The 20,556-nt window shown below is 39.8% G+C and overlaps 1 protein-coding gene across 1 annotated transcript in view; it reads left to right on the top strand.

The window, feature by feature from the left end:
* Positions 1-20,556, top strand: part of RAD51B (RAD51 paralog B) — a 390,784-nt gene that overhangs the window by 146,603 nt on the left and 223,625 nt on the right. Inside the window, 1 exon segment of the mRNA XM_084207485.1 lies at positions 7,158-7,254. Within this exon segment, the coding sequence (XP_084063611.1) occupies positions 7,158-7,254 (97 nt within the window).

Consider the following 20,556-nt stretch of genomic DNA (forward strand, 5'->3'; position numbering starts at 1 on the left):
AATTCTGGGAACATTGGTTGAGATGTGAATTCTAACAGCTCTTGGCTTCGCCTTCAGTCAGGGTAGCTGCTATGCTGTGTCTGAAAATATCCACCTGCTTCCCTGCAGCCTGTGTATCACTGTTACCAGCCTGTTCCTCTGTCATGTTATAGGCAAGATGGCTGGAATGGGTGCTTCATCTTCCACCTGATCTGGGTTAGCAACAGTTGTTAAATGTGGGCATTTGTGTATTGCTCATGCCTGCAGTGAAGCAGCTTTGTGCCACGACCATTTTAGTAAAACATGTAAAGATACTTTTGAGTATCTTAATTAGGCCTTGATTAAACACCAGAAGAGGTATTTGACTTTGCATTTGGGAATTTCGTTGTTTAGAAGGTTTTTTACTGCTGATGTCTGGGCTTTATAGAGTATTTGACATTATTTACATTCTTCCCTACAGAAACCTGTGCTGCTGGGGCTGGTGGCTGCTCAGCTCAGGAATATAAGACACCTAGTGGGATAAGTATTGGGTGGGTGGGGAGATTTGCTTGGATTTGAGATGATTAACTGTTGGGTCTTTTCTTTTGTATTTGGTTTGTGAGAGCCAAAATAGTTTGCATTTTCTGAGAATGAAGATATGTGTATATATTTAATCTCTTGTCATTATATGGTTGTGATATAAATATGTTTAATTTGGTCCTGGTGCCTAGAGCTGTCTGACTGTGCAGAGTCTTTTCTCACTAAAAGCCAGTCTCCTGTGAGGTGAGGCTCTGTGGAGCAGTAACTGGCTTCAAGTGCTGCTGTAGCTGTGGGCACTTGCCATTCTCTGTTGAAAACTCGTGTTTTGGTTAGGAGCTCTCAGTATTGCATTCAAAGCTTTCTTTTTTCTGTTTGTGACTCCGTGATTTCACCAAAAATGCTCAGTTTTAAGCATGTTTTATTCCTTGTGAGTATTAAGTAGAAGTTCTGCTAGGGTCTTGCATAACTTTTGGCAGCTTTTTTGTCAAATGGCCACTGATGCTGAAGAAAATCTCCCCAAAGAAACAGAAGTTGAAGAAAAAGCTAATTCAGTGTGTAGCTTAAATGAAGGCCATAAATACCCTGTTACTGTCACAGATAGTGGTAATTTTGGATTCTTCCTTGAGCAGACTGATGCCAGTCTTGAGGATCTTTAACAGGTTTTCAAGGAGAAGGCTGTTGCTCTCACAGCTGTTTGAAGCATGATTTTTTTCCCTCTTTTTCTCACTGTTCCCTTTTGCTGTTTTCAGGCTTGCAGCCAGCCCCATCTGACTTTGTGGTATTGCTTGGTGCACTGTCCCTTATTGTTTTGAGCCATTACTTGAATACCTCATGAAAAGCCCTGTTCTTCAGGGAAAGGGAGAGAGATGCCTTCTCAGGGATGGGAAGGCAGATTGGCTGGGCATCAGTAAAACTTCCTTTCCTTCTCCTCCAGTGTGCAGGGTCATCATTCCAGCCCCAAGTACTGACTTGCCACTTGTACTTGGTGCTCTCTAGTGACGTTTGTTGGGCACAGTGAAAACCACGAAATTCATGGGCTAATAAGGGTGGAGTCATGTGGGATTATTGCAAGTGTTCTTGTGCTTGCTCTCCCAGCTCAATAGGAAGCCTTTAATAAGAATTTTCCTAAATAGTGTTGCATGTGAAATGGGGATTTCTGCTTCATTCTTTTAACAAACAGCCATTTCATGAAATAGTGTGGGGTTTTGCATTTTGGTACATTCCAGAAGACTTTCTACCTTTGCTGGTTACTGATTGATAGTTCTGTGCTGAGCTCCCTTTAATTTTGCAATAAACTAACAAGGAGGCTGAGACCACAAGTTTACTGAAAACAGCTTATTTACTCAACTGGATTTACAAGGATGACAAAGTCAGGTTTTGTAATTTCAGTGTGGTCTAGGATGGGCAGGAGGAGTGCTTGAAAAATTGTACTGTATAAATAACCAAACAAAAAATAGTTTGCTTATTCTTCTGTGTGAAATTCTTAGGCCAGCTCTCTCCCAGGACCTGCAGGGATTTTCTGCATATGCAGAAACTTTGCTATTCCAAATAAATGGGGGTGTTGTGAGTTTAGGCACAATAAATAAGTTTTTTTTTTTGTTTACTTTTCTAATATGCTTCCAAAAAACTAGCATCTGCCGAAATCACATCAGGGGAAGACGACTCTGTTTTCACAACAACATATAAAGATTTTAATGGGATATTAATACTGTTGTTGACTTTTAGATTAAATCTTAGAACTAACAATGATCTATCTGGAACCCGAGTGCTGTTTTCCTTGAGAAATCCTTGTGTCCTTTTTTTCCTAGGTATTGGCACCTATAAAAAGTGAGAAAGTAATCAGAGGAGGAAGTTGTGGGGTTTTTCTAACATGTCTAAAATTAGGAAGTTGAAAAAGTGTTCCCGCTGTCATATTGTGTTTGTCTCTGGGTTTTCTAATTCTTCTTGCTGTCATAACACTTCTAATGCTTAGATGGGGTTATTTTACAATCTGAGGTAGCTATGCTGCAGTAAAAATTGAAGTAAAGGATTGGGAAATTGTGTAGTCCATCATTTGTGTGGTATTTTAAGTAGTAGACTTATTCCCAGAAAGCATTTTGAAATCTGAATCTGAGTGAATTTCCAAAGAGTTGGTACTTCTGTCAGAATTGGAAGGCTGAGGACTGTAAATTTTCACTTGTTAAATAGCTCTCTTAACCAATGGCAGAGGAATAGGCTGAAAGTTAAAGGCAGTGGTTTGCTGAACTCCATGGGAGGCTGCATTGAAGCATGTTTCTAGTGTTACTGAGCTGACTAGCTGACTCTTTTTTTCCTCTTTTAGCAGTGGAGAATGTTTTCATTCAGGCACAGTTGCTGACTGAAGAAGCCCTACACCCTTTGTTCATCACAAAGTAGGAACAGAAAAGCAATAGCAAAGCTCCCTTACCTGTTGCACATGTCAGGACACAGTTGTGTATGGATAGGTGTGATAGCTTTTTGTGAGTTTTAGTGGCAGTGAAAATATTTTGTCCCATCAGTTGATATTGGAAATACGAATTCCTCTTAAAATCTTGGTTGATTTTTAAATACAATATCTTTTAAAATACTATGTATTTCAGTGTGATAACATCAAAATACCATGTAGCAATATTCTCACTGTTGAGTGTTCTGCTGGAAGTTAATAAACATATGACGGCTTTGAACTTCTTGAAAGGAAGCTGTGCTTGGCTGGTAAGCTGTCCAGTATTTGTCCAAAGGAACCCCAACAGAGGCAAATTTTTCTTACCCACTTAGCCTGAGGATCTGGCATGTCTCCTGTGCTAAACAGCTTAAATTAATGACAGATCTACAATGAAGAGTTGAGGAAGTGCTATTGCTAGTTCAGTGCAAAGCACTCCCTAGTAAGTCTGCTTGGACTCTGCAGTAAGCCCAGCTTGTTTCCAAGCAGTGTTTAGCAGGTGTGGCACCTATCAGACCAAGCCAGGCTTTCTTTTTGGTTGTTTGTAAGAAACAGCAGAATTAGCATCAAAGCCAGCACGATATGCTGTGCACACATATATGAAGCAATGTGTGAGACTCAGCTGATGCTGTCCATGCACAATTGTGATTTCTCACCAGGAACTCACAGAGCTCTTTGGCACCAGATGTCTTTTGCCTGGGTGTTGTCTCCATATCACCCACAAGTTTAACCATTCCCTCGAGCACCTATTTGCAATGCTCTGAATACATTGAACAATTTCAAAGGCTGGCAGAGTGGAATGTAAGCATGATTCATGAAGGAGACTTTGGAGAAAAATTAATGAACTTTTTAAATATGCCACTGGAGTCATGTGATACCAGTACTCAGGGCTTCAAGTTGAGTGCCTGCAAGGACTGGTGACTGCTGAAAATGTATGGTCTCGTTTAAATGGCACTTCTTGCTGCCAAAGTATTCATGACCAAAGTTTTACTCATGGAAAAAATAAAACTTGACACTTTCTAGTAAGAGCATATGGTTGAGGTTTTGAAGAGAGATGTATCTATTCTGAGGAGTTTGCTGAATCTGGGTGCCTTTTTTTTTTTCATTACTGTAGCAAAGGACCAGCTCTTTTCTTTTGTTGGTGAGAGTTTGGAGTACTCTGCACACTCTTGAAGTAAGGTTCAAACTGTATTATAGGAACTGCACAAAGATACATGAAAATACATATTTGTGTGTGTGTATATATATATATCATATATATATATATGATAATAGGAATACTGGTACCTGATTAAAGAATTTTGCAGTAGGTGAGGCTGCAGAAGTGTGACAGGGAATTTGATGCCAAATTTAGTGCTTAGCTAACAGCCTTGTCTTGTGGCTGGACTCGTCTTATGGGAGAACTGCATCTATGTTGATTCTGCAGCCTTGGAGAAATGGGGAATAATTTTCAATAAATTACAAAATAAACATTCTGTATATGCATATGGCTTCATCTCAGAGGAAATGTGCTTATTCAAGGTAGTATTTAGATATGTACTTAAGCAAATGTGTAACTGTCAGTGAAGTCATAGAACTCAAAATATGCTTAATTTCCGTCCTCAGAGCAAGTCAGAGAGGAACATTTACTTTGGTAGGATTCTGATTTTTTAAACTGATTTTTTTAAACAGTATAACAGGGAATCTAGGATATTGGTATTGAATAGTTACTGAAGGATACATCAGAAATTGAAATCTAGGTTAAGAGGCAGAGCTTGAGTTACACTTAAAAGGTGAAGAAGACTTTCAGTCTTACAGCCAGCAGTGCTGTGGAGTTCCTGGTTAAGGAGGAGTCTGGAAGATTAGAAAAAAAAAGCAGTTGCATTATTCTTCATTTTTCTTTTGATTTTTTTTTTTGAAGCCTTCGAAGTTAGTTTCCTTTGAAGGAAGGCAATATGAAATATAGTGTGCTTAGGTATTTTTTTCTATTAAAAACGTTCCTTAATCATGGTAACATTTCTTTAAAATGTGGTGCATAAATAATAAAATACGTGATGGCACAGCACAGAGATTATCTTGGCACAAGTCTGGGGTGACTGAATCACTTAGAGAGTTTGATACTTGTTAATAATGTGATCATTGCAAAGTGTGCCAATGAAAACTTCATACCTCACCAGTACGTGTGAGTATAAGTTTGTTGGTGTGTTCTGTTTCAGCACGTTTTGCAGTACTGGATACTACGGATATGTGAGCCTGTGGCTTTTGTGACACGGTGGAAACAAAGTGAGAAAGGATGTGAGACCTTTTCTTCTTGAAACCATTCTTATTCCTACTGACTCTTGGCTGCCTACTTCTTTCATTTGCCTTGAACTGGTTTGGATGCCCATCCTATCACAAGGATGAACTATTCACTAAAATGGAAGATAAATATCATAGCAAGAAAAAAGGGAAAAGTAACTTTTTTTTTTCTTTATGAATAAATTGAATTATCCTGCCCTGTAATCTTATGGACAAGTCAGCCATCAGTGGAAGCAAGGAATTATGTGTACCAGACCCTTTGCTGTCTGCTTTTGGGTGCACACAGCAACTCTGGGGGAAACAGCAGAGGGGTGTAATGTGTTTCTTGTGTGTTTGCTGTTAGCAGTATTGCAAGTTGTACCTTAGCCGAGGTGTGTGAGCAAGCAAGGCTGTTCTCTACCATGTCCGTGTTCACTGCAGTGATCATAAATGCCTAGTCCCAAAAGGTGCATCCTGTGGTTAAGCTGTGCAGAGTAATTACAGCTAGCTCAAGTTTGTTCAGAACTTGTAGTCAATAGCAGATGAGCATGAGGGGCATCACTATGTAGTTCTGAAGGTCTTGAACTCCCGTTGAGTAAGCGAAGATTTGACTTACATGCTTCTCAATTCAGTCCATAGAGTTCTCAGGCACCATCAGGCCTGTTTGCAGCACAGAGCTGGGTGGGCTGGCATGAGCAGGGAGGTAGAGCCTTGTAAAGGTCACATACTCCATCACACTGCTGGCACCTCGTGTCATGCTGCCTGAAGAAGACGCGATACCCTGCAGAAGCACCACTGCGGTCACAACTCGCTGGTCGGACACAGCTTGTGTGGGGTCTCACAATGGGAAAAGAAAGGAGACAGTGTGTCATATCTTACTGCTAAAAGTGTTAGAAAGCAGGAAGAAGCCATGATCAGAGGGAGGGACAAGTAGTGGAGGGAAGGGCAGAGTGATTCGTCTTCCTTTTAGCAATGGTAATCTGTTAATTTATCCCAGTAAATTCCAGTGAAACTGCATTCAACCAAGTATTGTGTAGGATTCCTTTCTCCTGTGTCAAATACAGCTGAAGACAGGCCATTAATTTGAAAGAGAGTTTGTTTGGAGTGTGTCTGCTCTCAGTGCAAAGTAGAAGAATCCTTTTGGTTCTTTAAAAAAAAAATTAAGTTTTGAAGTTTGTCAGTCAGCAAAGTGGAGGCCAACTGTTATTGCAAAAGTGCAGCTGCTTAGAGACCAAAGCATTGCAAGATAACTGTGGCTATAGCTGTGTTCTTCTCTCTGTGGTGTTTGCACTGTTTGCTTAATGTTTTCTGTTACTAAAAACCAGTATGTGTTCAAAGGTACAAGAAATTGTTCGTGTCTTGTGGGCATGGCTGTTGCTCCTGCTGTCAGAGGAGAGCGCTGTGGGTACTATAGTTTTATCAGAATCTTGTGTTCCTGAAAAACACTCAAAAATCCCCTTTTGTAAAGATAGCCCTGTAACATTTAGTGCTTATGTGCTTCAGATCGATGGGAGTGTAGCCCTACCACACCTTCCTCCTTGGCACTGTGTTTCAGCCAAAGGAAGAAAGTATGTAAATTGTGCGGAAATTACTTGGAAAATAGATTTCCTATTTGACTATGGAGAAAATCTTGCGTTTTTGTAAGGAGCATCAAAATGTTCGTGGAATATAAGCAAAAGAGGAAACTCTTCAGAGCAGTAGTTTCATTTAAGGTGCCTCTATGTATCAGCATACTGTTGTTCAGTATTTAATCTTTTTAATAGTATCCCTTTTCCTCCACTTCTTGCAATTGACTCTTACAGTTTCTGCAGGTAGTTCAAGATGCTCTGAGTGTTGAATTTGCTGAAGATCAGAATAGAGGATCATCTTGATGCTGTGCCTGGAGGATTCCAGTCCTGGGCTTTTCTCTGCCTTCCAGTAGCTATAAAAATTCATTTCCCATCCCCCTCTCCTTGTCTGTTTGCAGGTTATCTTGACGAATCAGATTACCACAGCGCTGAGCAGTGGCCCTGGGGTCCAGGCAGACCTGGTGTCTCCAGCTGATGATTTGTCCCTGTCTGAAGGTAAGGAATCCCTTCTATCAGAACTGAAACTCTACACGGCCACAAATCCACACTGTAACTTGCAGTCTTCTGTTGAAATACAGGGGGCTAAGAGAGTCAATTTATCAAGTCTAACCTAAAACAGTCTTGAAATAAAATTATTTTCCAGTTTCTCTGAAAATCCATTTATAATTAAAAAGAAAGTATGTGGAGTTGCCAAAAGGATCAGACACTTGCTGAAGGCTGGGAATGTATTTTTGAGCCATGTCAGTTTCTCAGCATTGTACTGTCACTCACATGCATTTAAGGCATTATTTTGGCAGTCTTCTAAAGCTGCTACAAGAGGAAATACACAAGCTAGTCTGCAAATTTCATCTTATCTAATGGTTATCATAGATTCCAAGGAGAAACAACTGCTCGCAAAGGAAGGAAAGCAGATCCTCAGTCCTGTTCCTTGAATTACATGTGTTTGGTTTTCGAGTACAGTACCTCAGACTGCATCTCTCTGTTGTGTGAATGTAATACGGAGATTTTTGTGATGCCATATTACTTCACATCTTCGTGCTTCTGTTTTCTGTGCAGAATTAGAGAAAAGCACTTTTTTGAGTAATAGTGAGGACTTAGCGTGCTAAGAAGAAAAGATAATTCTCAATCAAGGTTTACAAAGTAATATTATCATTTTGGCTTTCCCCTCTTGCAAAGAATAGTCAGAGTACCCTCGTGAGGGGCAGATGCAAAAAAATTTGTTATTTAGAGTTCAGTTTGTGCATAGACCCAAATGTACGATGCACAGCAATGCTTGTCTTTCTTGCAAAGGCATGATAATTGCATGTAGACTTTCCACTTCACATAACATGGTTATTTCCCCTCTTTGTCTCCTTGCTGCACTTTCTGGTGGTTCTGATCAGTTTCTCTGTGTTCTGGTTGATCACACACACAAGTTGTCTCAAGCTTGTCTGACTTTACACAAGTACAGCCCAGTGGCAAAAATAGCTAAGCAGTTGTTAAAGCTGACATTATTTCTGCAACTCATGTCAGTGGACAAGGGAAAGAGGTTAAAGGTAGATTTAAATGGAATGTCAGGGAGTAGCAAGTAACTTCGGTGCAATGCCTTAACACTGATTGATGTGTTTACTTCATAATTTTGTCAATAGGAGTCTGGCAAAGCATGGCCCATTAAATAATTTTAGAATTGTGCTTGTGGCTTTTATTGGTTCCACCCACTGCCAAAGTATCTCTGAAGTACATGTATAAAATAACTGCTGCCTGCCTCTGGCAGAATGATTTGAAATTTGGTAACTAGATTTGGAAGATAAAGGCATAAATTTTCACCTTTATAATTTCATTCTTGGCACAAATTTGTTGTGCATTGTCTTATTAAATTGTCTTGATCTCAGTGCTCTGGCTTCTCCTTGCCCTTTAGAATTGCTATGGATGAGCTTCCTCTGGAAAGAAAGGCACAGCTGACTCTGATGTGGGAATAATGACAAAATATGTTTTCAGTAAAGCATATTTTTGTCCTGTGGCTAAAATATTTGAAGATACTTAGGAAAAACACATGGAATAGTTGAAATGTTTCTGAATTTCCCAGCACATATGAAAGATTCTCAGTGCTGTGTACAAGACGTAGTTCCAGAATATTTTAGAATCAGGGCTACTTAAGAGATGGCATAATGATTTTTCTAGCAGTCACAGGTTTTTCATGAATCTATTATGTTGTGCCTAAACTACCACCACTGCTTTTCACCTTTGAGCTTATTGAGTTAAAATATATTGGTGCTCTGTGTTCTATTCCTCTGTTGCTCTCATTCCTTGTTTTTAATTAAGGATCTGAAGTAGCAAAATGTGTCAGCATCACGCTTGTTGAAAATGGACACGTTCGTTTTGCCACAGGACAAGAATACTACTGACATCAGCAGTGCAGGCTCCTTTGGAAATTCAAGTTTTATCAAGGGATGTAGGGCTGATAAACTCCTTTCCTTCTCTCCCTTCCCTCCTTTCTTGGCTAACATTGATATGGCATTGACTTACTGTGCTGTGTAATGGAAGAACACAGTGCATCTCCATGCTACAGGCTTTTCTCCCTATGTCTTTATTGTTTGTAAAATGACTGCTTCTGGATTTCTGTTTTTCATCAGTTTTAACCCCTGTTGTCTATCTGTGAGTAAATGTGAAATTTCAGGCTCATTCAACATCTGATTTCCATGTTTATTTTCCTATCAAAAGACAGAGTGTGGCCAGTGGGTTTTGGTGGGTTCTTTTAACATCATGGTGTTGACCTGTCCTGAGAAAGTTCCCCCTTAATGTATTTGGATATTAGCTCTTGAACAGCCTGAAAGCAGCAGTAAACTTCTGATAATCTTTTGTGTTTTCAGAATCCTAAATTATTTGTTTTCTAAAGCTGGTATGATAGTAGCAATACTTACTACTCTTTTACAGTTGTAGAATTTACAGGAAAGAGTAGTTAGGTGAGTAGCCCAAGTGTACAAAGAGTGTATGTTGCAGAGTCAGGGATAAGAGGCCAGATTTGTGACTGGATTCTTACCTCATTGTTCCATGTCACTCATCACCAACTAAAGCTGAATTTGAACCAGTGACCTAGATGTGAAAGGACCCATAACACATTATTAGTCCTGTAAGCAACTCAGACTGCTTGATTTGTATATGTCTAATATGTTGTTTTAATCCTATCTGAAATCAGAGTCCCTTCACTATAAATGGTTTGCTAAAAGGGTAATCTTTCTTAGATGGAGGCTGAAATGAAAATTTCAAACTAAATGTGCTATTAGAAAGAAGTGGAATGTTGTAGTGTCCTCTTTTTATGCTTCTGATTGTGCTTGGGAATTGCTTGGGTTTTGTGTTAGATTAGGCAAGAAACCAAGGAAGCTGTTCATCTGATGTGTGACAGACAGTTAATCTGATGAACAAGCTGAAAGGACATTGTCAAGCTGTTTCAGGCTCAGAGTTTGTCATCTGTAAAGCTGTAATCTAATGCATGAAAACTTGTGTCTTAAGAATACGTTTGATTTTTATGAGAATGTTAATGGATTTATAAAAGCAGTGCTGGCTGTAAAATCCCTCCATTTATGTAGCAATGTAAGAATTCATGAACTGTTTGTTAGTATTTCTTGTAGGAAATGGTTATGTCCAGCTAAATTTCCAGACCTGTGCATACTTCTGCTTCCAGATAGACAAAAAAAAAAAAAAAGCATAGTTTGCCACAAATAGTGATAAATACAATATCAAAGTTTCTCTGCTTATAGGGTGAGTCCTTGCATTCATTTGGCCTTTACATACTTGTCAGATATTAACTGAAGGAGTTAGGACTAATAATATTTTTCTCTAGCTCTTAAATCCTCAGATATCTGATGTTATCACTTCTTCCCTAGGAACCAAACTCAGTTTTTACTTCACCATTTTTACATAGCCATCTCAAACTCTGACATCACAGGGGGTAGTCTGGAGGATGATGGTGGACATTGCTGTTTCACTTCCATTCTTGCTTTGTGGAATAGCCTCTGTTTAGTTCTTCCAGTCAAAGACAACTTTCAGAAGTCTAAAGTTACTTTACATTGCTAGGGTGGTCAGACAAGCCCAGGAGTAGTCTAAGAATTAAAAAAATAGCTCTTACCCCATTAAAATAATATCTTATTTGAAAAAAAAGGTTCAAGCTGCATTAAGCTTCATGAACAGTAGAAATATTTTGCATGACTGTTAATGGGTTTTTAAAAACAAGTTATCTGTGTCTGTGCTAGTTTTGCTCTTTTTGTGAAATTCACATGACCGAATTTTACTTAATATAAAAAGTCTTTAGAAACTAATTCTAGGCCTGTGTATTTTAGCACTAGGTGAACAGAGGGAATTTGTGTTTCATTTGTGTGCTGCAAAGATATAGGACAAGATGACCTACTTGAGGTTCCTTCTAGTCCACCAGTGCCTATGCTATTAATGTATTTGCCAGCTGTGAGCTCTGACTTCCTCTAACAGACATCAAAGCCAAACTCCATCTTTTGTGGAAAAAATTCAGGGGCGTGTTGGTATGAGCAAGAGCAGTATCCTCTTCCCACCCTGCACAAAGTGTCAAGCAAAAAAAAGGAATGCTGTCTTGGGCTTCTTCAGTCTCAGCTAGTACTTTCAAATATTTGTTTGAAAAAGTCAGAATTATTTTGTGTTTAAAATTGTCTCTAAACTTGCACTAGATCTGGGGAGGCCAGTGTTCAGTCTTCTGCCATTTGTGTTCATCAAGTGGTTTGTCATAGCATTGTATATTTTTAGTGCACAGTGTGAGCAATGAGTTTAGTCTGACCTTTTCATCTCTGTTGCTCTGATCTTGAATTCTTTTAAGCTGTTGAGCAGAAGTAGGCTTTTGTGTTGTGGAGACTGGAGAACACTAAGCTACCATAATATCTCCCACCCACAGGATTTTCCTACTTTCATTTAGAAGTGGAAGGTTTGAAGCTGGAATCTTCAGCTTCTCTTTGCTTTGCCTTTGATCTCTTGATATATTGTGGTTAAATCGTTTTATTCTTCCAGCCTCAGCTTACCTTTTTTTAATTTGGGGCTTGATTTTTCTTTTGCAACTTTTTTTCCTTAATATTTCAAGTATTATTATTTTCATTAATATTTCAATATTTCTATGGGTAAATAATGAATTGACCTTCTCTGCCTCAGTAAGATCAGTTCTGTAGTTTATTAGTTCTCTCCCTTCAAATCTCTGTTTTCAGTCCTGGTGCCACATGGAGTGAGAACGCTGAAGAATTATCAAATGAATGCAGAGCCCCCAGAGATCAGAGGCTGTTGGATCATTTAGATTTGTTTATTTGTTGATTTATGTATATACTTAATGGTTAGGGTTGGTGACTTAATTAAAATAAAAAAGTATATTCTGTGAAGCCTAAACATACCTGTTTTGCAGGAACCACGAGTTTATGAATCAAGTTGCTGTTGAGTTTCTAAAACACTTCCTCCATGTAGTTTTAAAGCTAATGCAGAATACTTCATGTCCTTGTGAATTCTCCAGAATGACAGGAATTTAAATGCATTGGAAAATATTATAAGAGTTTGGCATGTTTTTGGCCTTTAGTATTTTAGCTGAATGCTCTGTAAATTAGGCCATGTCTATGCATACTGAAGAGTACATTTCCCAACTGAGACTAGTGTGTGGGTGTGAACCCTAAAAATTAAAGCAAGTTCCTGAAAAGAGGGGACCATATCAGTGTATATAAATACCTGAAGGGGAACTACCAAGAGGATGCAGTCAGGCTCTTCTTGGTGGTATCAAGCAGTAGGACAAGTGACAATGGGCAAAAATTGATTCACAGAAAGTTGCACGTGAACATGAGGAAAAACTTCTTTTCTGTGTGAGTGAGCCTGCGCTGAACAAATTGCCCAGAGATATTATGAAGTCTCTGTCACTGGAGATATTTAAGAAGCATCTGGATGCAATCCTGTGCAATGTGCTCTACATGACCCTGCTTGAGCAGGGAGGTTGGACCAGATGACCCACAGTGGTCCCTTCCAGGCTTACCCATTCTGTGATTTTGTGATTTTCTAATGTAGTTCTCTTCTTGGCTTATGGAGATAAGGAAGTGCTGCAGTGTAGCTTTTGCTGCATGATTTTGCTACAGTCTTGACGATACAGGGAAGCATAGTGAGATTTGCATCTGTGTTTGCTTTGATATTAATTACTATTCTCACCTGAAGGTTTGATTGGCATTTAGGGCCAGTATCAGGAACCCTTCCATGATGGGACAAAAGAGCTCAGTGAGCCACAGGATTTTGCCTCCAGGTCTGAGTCTTGGGCGTCTCTGACTTCAGTGTCAGAGTTGATAGAGTTGCTTAAGTCCCTGGTTCTACTGCATGTGAGCTCAATAATGAAACAACTGGAGTTGTTTCTTTTTAATTCTTTATTTTGCTGCTGGACTTCATGTCTCAGCTGCACTTTAAGAATCTGCTCCAGCAGAGACCCTGTAATTCTCTTCACCAGCTAACCATTCTGTGGGAAGCTTTTTATTCCTTCAATCTGTTCTGTCTTTGAGTTACTACTTCAGTTTTCATAAAAACATCCTTAGCTGTACGTACTCTCAAAGGTGAGAGAGAGCTCATGTTCCTCAACCTGCTGGAAGACAACATAGTACATCCACTTCAGGATAGGTAAACAGAGGAACAGAGGGCACCAAAAAGAGGAGCAACCTTGATAAAACTCATTAATACACGTTGTAGGGAAAAACAAGCCTTCTCAAAATAGGATTTCATTCTTGTCCTTGCTCTGCATTCACATTTCTTGTAACTGTGTGCTCTTAACAGTAGTGGAGTCTGCACTCTTGTGCTTTAGTGGAAGGAAAAAAGCCCTTCTGGTTGTAGAGAGCAGCGCAAGGAAGTGCGCCATCATTGCAGGGCCTGGAATGAATGATATTAACCATTAGGGGAAATGATACCCCGATTGTTTGTGCAGGAGGCAGGGTTGTGGTGGTGTGGAGCAGTTAGATTTCACGATAACAGTTGTCATGTTGGCCTGTACTAATTTTGATGCCATATTTCACCAAGTGGGAAGTAGTGACATAATAACATCCAGCCAAATTTTAACGGCTTTTTAATCAAAAGATAAATCTCTCAGTAAAAGAGTGTCACAGAGAATGTATGCGTCTGTGAAAGTCCCAGCTTGAATGACATATGCATAATCACTTGATCTAGACAACAGAAAGGTTGAAAACTGTCAGCAGGAGCATTCAAAGACCTCTATATATCAGTTTAAGAGAATCTCCCTTCCTCACATCCTAATTGCCACGATGAGAGCGTACAAAGTTTTACTGCTTTGTTGTGGTTTCTTTCTGAAGACGTGATGTGACTTAGAATCATTAATCCATGATTTGTAATCCAGAAACCCTTCAGGTACATTTGGGAATCATTCATCTCTATAATGAGAAGCACAGTGACAGAAGTGATTACAGTCATAGTTGAATGGTTAGAAGTTGCTACCTCTCAGCTGCTATGTGTCTTACCTCCACTGAGAAAAAGTGTGACTGAGTATGTGCTACACCTTCCAGTGCAAAGCAGAATGGGTTTCCATGGTCCTGCTGCACAGCTCAGCTTACTCCTGTGTTCCTTCAACTGCATTAAGCTTGAGAGCATGCATGGGTCAGTCACTGAATTTCAGTTGATGGCAAGTGTAAAGTACTGTAAGAATTTGTAGTTGGTTGTTTCCTTATGTGCTTTTAGGTTTAAAAGAAAGATTAACTCATATTTCAGTGTGGGTGAATACAGAACTTTTTACTGTGGTCCTGCAGATCAGGGGTTTAGATCAGAAACATGAGACCTGGCTTGGTTTGAATTCCTGCTCTGGCCCTACAGATTGCACCTCAGTGTTGATGGACCTTATAGTTCAAATTACGTTGTAAAAAAATGAATTCAAGGGCAAGAAAGAGCTAAACACCACTTGCCCCTGTGCACAATGGCCAATTAAATTCTGTCTTAACTCAATGTGGGTTATCCTTAAATCTGTGCAAAAGCTGGGGACAAAATATTCTGCAATCTGTAGCATTCAGTGCCATTTCTTCCAGAGTTTTATAATACCATCATTGGATCTTTCTTCTGGTGGAGCTGGAAGGGACTAGAAGGATTTTGATACACAGGAAAACATCACTATGGGAATTAGATTTGGCTTGTGGCATTACATGAAACACATGGCTCACCTGCAGAACTTGAAGCAGTTAAGAGTGACCCGAGGTGCAAATGCTATACCAAAAGGGAAGGTGAGGGTGAGGGAACAGAGGATAATTTTAGACTCTCATGCCTATATTCTAGTTACAGTTCCAGCTGGGTTTCCTCTGGGTTTACTGCAGGATGTTTGAAAAAAGTGGCTCCTTGTTAATCTCAGGCAGTTTCTATGATTGATGATTCCCCTTAATCGTAAAAAGAGAACATTGGTGTTTCTGCTTAATTTGTGTCTATTTCCTGCTTTATTATTGCAATAATAATTTATTGTCTTAAATGATGGAAGTTTATAGCCTGTTAGCCTTTTTTGGAGGTTGAAGTTGGGTGCTCTGTCATGTGAATGAACTTCTTCCCAGTGACAGTCTGCTCCTAAAATATTACATTGAAACCCAAACATAAAACAACAGTAAAAGCCAGTATACAATTGGTGCATTATGTCTTAATTTAATTAAAATAGAGAGCATGAGCAGATTTTTGCATGCTTCCATGGAGAAGATTAATTTAGTCTGGACTCTGCTAGTCTTCTCATAGTATCAGTTATACTAAAAAACAAAAAAAGGAGCATTCAGAGGAGGGCAACCCAAGTGGTCACAGTGCAGTACAGGAAGATGGGTGAAGAAATGGTAGAAAGAGAAAATGCCCAGAGCTTAACTAAAGGAAGGCTATGTTTTTACTAATTTCTGCTCTCCCAAAATGTCCCACTGTTGCTCCAGTCCCTCAGGAAACCTACAGAATATTCCTGCATGAGCTGATCCCTAACTAGCACCAGGAAGGGTAGAAAAGACAACGGCTCAAGTATGAATAGCTGCACTGTTAACAATGGAAAATTTGTCACAAAGAAAGCAAACCAGATGTTACTAGTGAGTATGCAGCCATGATTCTTTAGGAGTAATTTGAGCCAGTCAGATACCTGGCAGGGGAGTCCTTGTTTCAGGCTGGCACATGGATATGCAAGGCAGTAGTTTGGGCATGTTTTAGCTGATTATCCGGAAGTTGTTTTTCAGTGCAAAATCTGTTAGGCCAGCTGTTCCCAAATGGTTTGGGTTTGTGCCTCTGTTTTTGGTGGTGAACTCACCCCAGCCAAGCTTGCGACCCTAAAGACTAACACAAACAATCACATCTCTGTCAGGCTTGCGACCCCACTCTGTGCGCTGTGACCCTGCTGGAGGTTACAACCCCCGGGTTGGGAACTGTTGGGGTGGACTGTCAGATAGCCCTGCTGGGGGAGCGCTGATGTGCCCCATCCAGGCCAGGATCATCACAACAAATGCCTTCAGATCTCACAGTAATTTGTAGGCCCCTGCCACCAGTCTGAGAGCGCAGCTTATTAGAGCTGACATGTCACTTTGGTACATCAGGAACATCTCGGGGATCAAAAGGTCATCGTCCTCCCACGCTGCCGCTGTCTCTCTTCATGAACTCGCCTCTCCCTCTTACTTCCCCAGCAGTTGGCTGGCAGAGAGCCCCGGCGCCCTCGTGGCGCGGCCGGCTCGGCCAGGGCTGCTGGATGGGTACCAGCTGCCACTTGTGCCACAAGCCACCCTTTCCAAAACCGTCCCCCCTGAGTACTCCATGCCTTAACCAAATGATTGATGTCTGTCTCTCTCTGCTGAAAGAATTAAACGTTTTGTTAAAAGTAATTAAAAGCTATATAGGGCAGTGTTAGTGGAGGGGGGCTAAGCCTTTCCTCTCTATTTTGTAAAACTAATTCTATTATTCATATACCTGTGCATATGAGCACAGTCATAAGGGTGTAGGATGCTGATGGAGAAATAAACAGAAGGTGGCCTTGTGAGATGGCTGGTGTAGCCTGCAAGGCTAAGAGCTCAATAGGCCATGCAAACAGCCTTTTTAGCATAAAATGACATGTTACAGATGTCCTAATTAGACATCTGATTTTTAAGCCTTCTTCTGATGCAATTTTAAGTGGAGTTTATAAACAAAATCAAAAATAGATTTCAAATTTGTTCTTTTGAAAGCATTCATTACCATAATGGAAAATAGTAACATTTTAATAGCTAACTGATAGTCCAAGACCAGTGACTTGTTAGTTTACAGGCATGGAATTTGACAGTGGCACTGTTCTGTAAATCCAGCAAGGGGAGGAGCCTGCAACAGGTGATTTATTTTTACATACTGTTTTGTCAACAGATCCTGAAAATTGCCAGTGATGGCAAGAAGGAAAGAGGAGATTATGGTGCAGAAAAATAATAAAATTGCCTATCATTTGGATTAAAACCTGCATTGCATAAAATTAGCCCAGAATTCAGTCTGCACAAGTCTAGTTTCAGAGCTCTATGTGAAGTGCTTTGTTTAAGGACATTGCTGGACTGATTTTCTGTCAGGTGGGTGCAGAGAAAGCATGACGCTGAAAATGAGAACAGCAAAGTCTAGTTGTGGACTGTGTAAGCCCCCCAAGTAAAGGGTCAGAAAATCTGTTCTTACTGGTCACTGTTCATGTACTGTAAAATAGAAAAAATTGTTTGGAGCTTTGCCTCTGTAACTTGATCATCTCTTAAACACTAATTACATGTCAGAAAATGGAGCATAAAGTCTCCTCTATCTGTCCAGGCTGGATTTGGTGCACAAAGAAGCATATCCAATTCATAGTACCTCTTAGGTAGTCAGATTAATATCTCCCAAACTGAATTTACGCTTTTGATAGTGAGTCTTTCATATGCTATGTTTCACATATCACATTCTGTTGAAACTCTGTGGCTTTTCAATAATTTCCTTGAAATCTATATGTGGTATGTCTGCCCTCTTTTGAGCTGTTCTTGGGACACACATCAATTGGATATGTTTCTGGCACTCTCTTAATGGCATAGTTTCCCTGGAGTCAAAAACTGCTCCAAAAACTGAGATCATTTGTTTAATTTGAAAGCAAAAGGGTATGGAACTACAATTTCAGGCTTCAACAGCTATGCTTCTGTAGCTTTGAAGGAATGGGGAAAAAATTTTGATGTCTTGCACACAAAATAAATAAATTCTAGAGTTGTTAAAATATCTGATTCCATCCAGGTTTTTTCTTCCCTTGCTTATCTTTCAATTTTTTTTTTTAAATAGTAGATTTTTGACTTGTCAAATTTCATTGTTTATTGGTTTTGCTTAGTGAAACAGAAGGCTGGGTTTTGTAATTTGGATCTAAGGAAGAACTGTAAATTATGCAGGATGGTGCATAATTAAAATTTATTATAAGCAACCTGAATACAGAATTCTATTTCAAGTGTTTGAAGCTTTTGGCTCCAAGATATTCTGGGAGTGTATACTGTATAGAAGGTCCTACACTTTTTCAAGTAAACTGAAAGCATGAAAACTCCCATTTTCAACCAGCCGCTCCAGTAAGATTCATTTTGTACCTCAAATGTCTTCCAGCTTGCATCTGCAGTGGGCTTTTCACTGAGGCTTTGAAACAAGTCCTCAATGATCTTTGCTTGCTGTATGTTTGTTCATTATGCGGGGTGGTTTTGATGTGCACCAACTAGAGAACTTTAATAAGAAATTAAACCAGAGATTTTGGTGCTAGCTTGCTCCAGGCTGTCTGGTAGTGCTCAAAGCCATCCTGAAGGCAGAAGAATCTGAGGCAATTGCTGGTCATCAAGCCATAGCCAGAGTAGGGACATTCTCACAGGGAACCAGAGCAGGTGAGTTTGGAACAGAGCAGTGATACTTTCACGGGGTAGTTAGAGGGGGATCAACACCAACTCTTGGTTGTCTGACACTGCTGTGCCAAGTTATTCGCTAACAGGGACTTGCTTTTTAAACAAAAATATGAAATGTTTTCTCATGTGTGTTTTTGTGTGACTCAGGCAATACAGACCACTTCCAAAGATCAGTAGGAGGGTTTAATAATAAACTGTTAATGCCTGTAGCCTGACTTGTGGTTACTGAGCTCAGGTATTACTTGATCACAAGAAACAACAGTAAGCATTTCAGCAGGGTAAGAGTTCAAATCCTAGCTGATGGGATTTGACAAGCTCATTTGTGCTGAAGCCTGAGTTGCCATGTCTTTCATTTACAGTTGTTTATGCTATGAAATATGACATTTTGTCTCCCTTTGGCCTACAGTCACATCTCAGTGGCAGTAAACATTTGCCTCAAGTACCAAATTCCTGGGTTCAGTCATCATCAGCATCTGCTGCTGAATGATCTTTCATAAATACCACCCAACTTACTTTTCCCATGCTGTCCCCTCTGTTTTAACTTCAGACTGATAATGTTGATGTTTTAAGACTTGAAACATGGCCTGTCATGTTTGAGAGTTATGCTACCCACTGAAAACTGCTACCCACTGAAGGTCGAGTGACTATGAAGATGGGCCTGCAGGGGTTTTTTGAGCTTTAGAAGTCTGTAAATCTTTTCCTGTTAATGTTTGGTAGGAATGAAGTTTAGGACAAACTTTAGTGCCTTCAAGCTAATAGAGTGCCTGTCAGTGACCGAATCTGAATCTCAAGAGGAGAAGTTCACAGTGGGTTCAGCTAAAAATGCCAAAAACTTCATGGAGCCTTTAGTTTGTTCTTTTGACTGCGCACCAGAATCATGCAAACGAGCGAACACTTGTGACATTATTTTCCTCCAGGTTAGTATGAAGTAACTCTGAACAGCATGGGATCAGCATGTCAAGTCCTTTATGGCTTTTGGCCAAGTCCTTGTCTTGGCTTACCATCCAAAACTGTCCAGTTCTGCTTTTCCTGAGGGTGCATCTGCCTCTTAGTCAGTGCTGTGATGGTCATGTGAGCTAGCGTGAAATGAGCTGTTGAGATCCAGAGGGTTCCAGCAGCAGATGAGTCACAGAGGCAGAGAGGTCAGCACAGCATAATCTTTCTATCATTTACCACACACAGGGTAGATATAACCTGAGATGAACCTGCCTTCTGTTAAAATGAAGTGCCTGGATGAAAAGATCCTATGGGTGAGAGGAGGTTATATCACCTTAGTGCCATAACGACTGTGTAAAGGGCTTGGAAAACTTATTTTAATGAGTTGTGGATTTTTCTTAGGGAGACTTTGTCTTCCTCCCTTGTTCTGACAAGGTATTTGTGTGCTGTAGGCTGAATAGTAATTGAAAGCAAGTTCACTGTTATGTAATATGTGCCCATGCAATATAGGGCACCTTTGACTTTATTACAGCTTGAGCCCAGGATTTGGTGGTTCTTTTTAAGGTGGTAGGAGGTCATCTGCATTTTGGTGTTGCGCAATTTTGAGTCAAAAGCATTTTGAACAAATAAGTAATGATTGGAACTTTCTGTATCTGTAAAACAGTGGATTTTCAGCAGATCTCAACATTATTTTGATTGTGCTGAAAATGTTTCTGACAACTGTGATATGAATGAAAACAAAAATGTGTTTAATCAGAAGTAGCATGTTCTGTGGAAGTGTGTTTTTGCTGGTAAAATAAAAATCTTGAACCCAAAAAGGAGACAAGGCAGAGGTTCTTGATCATAACTAGAGACACGTTACACAAAATAACATCGTTATTGTCTGTATGTTTCCTTTTTTCCTCTCACCATTCTTGCACCCTTCAAATTAAAAATACGTTGTTTTGCAATGTTTTACTTTTGTTAAACCATTGGAAGAATAAAACAAAAATAAAACTGTTTCCTGGTTTGC

The sequence above is a fragment of the Fringilla coelebs genome, assembly GCF_963513975.1.
Source record: "Fringilla coelebs genome assembly, chromosome: 6".
NCBI classification, from domain to species: Eukaryota; Metazoa; Chordata; class Aves; order Passeriformes; family Fringillidae; genus Fringilla; species Fringilla coelebs.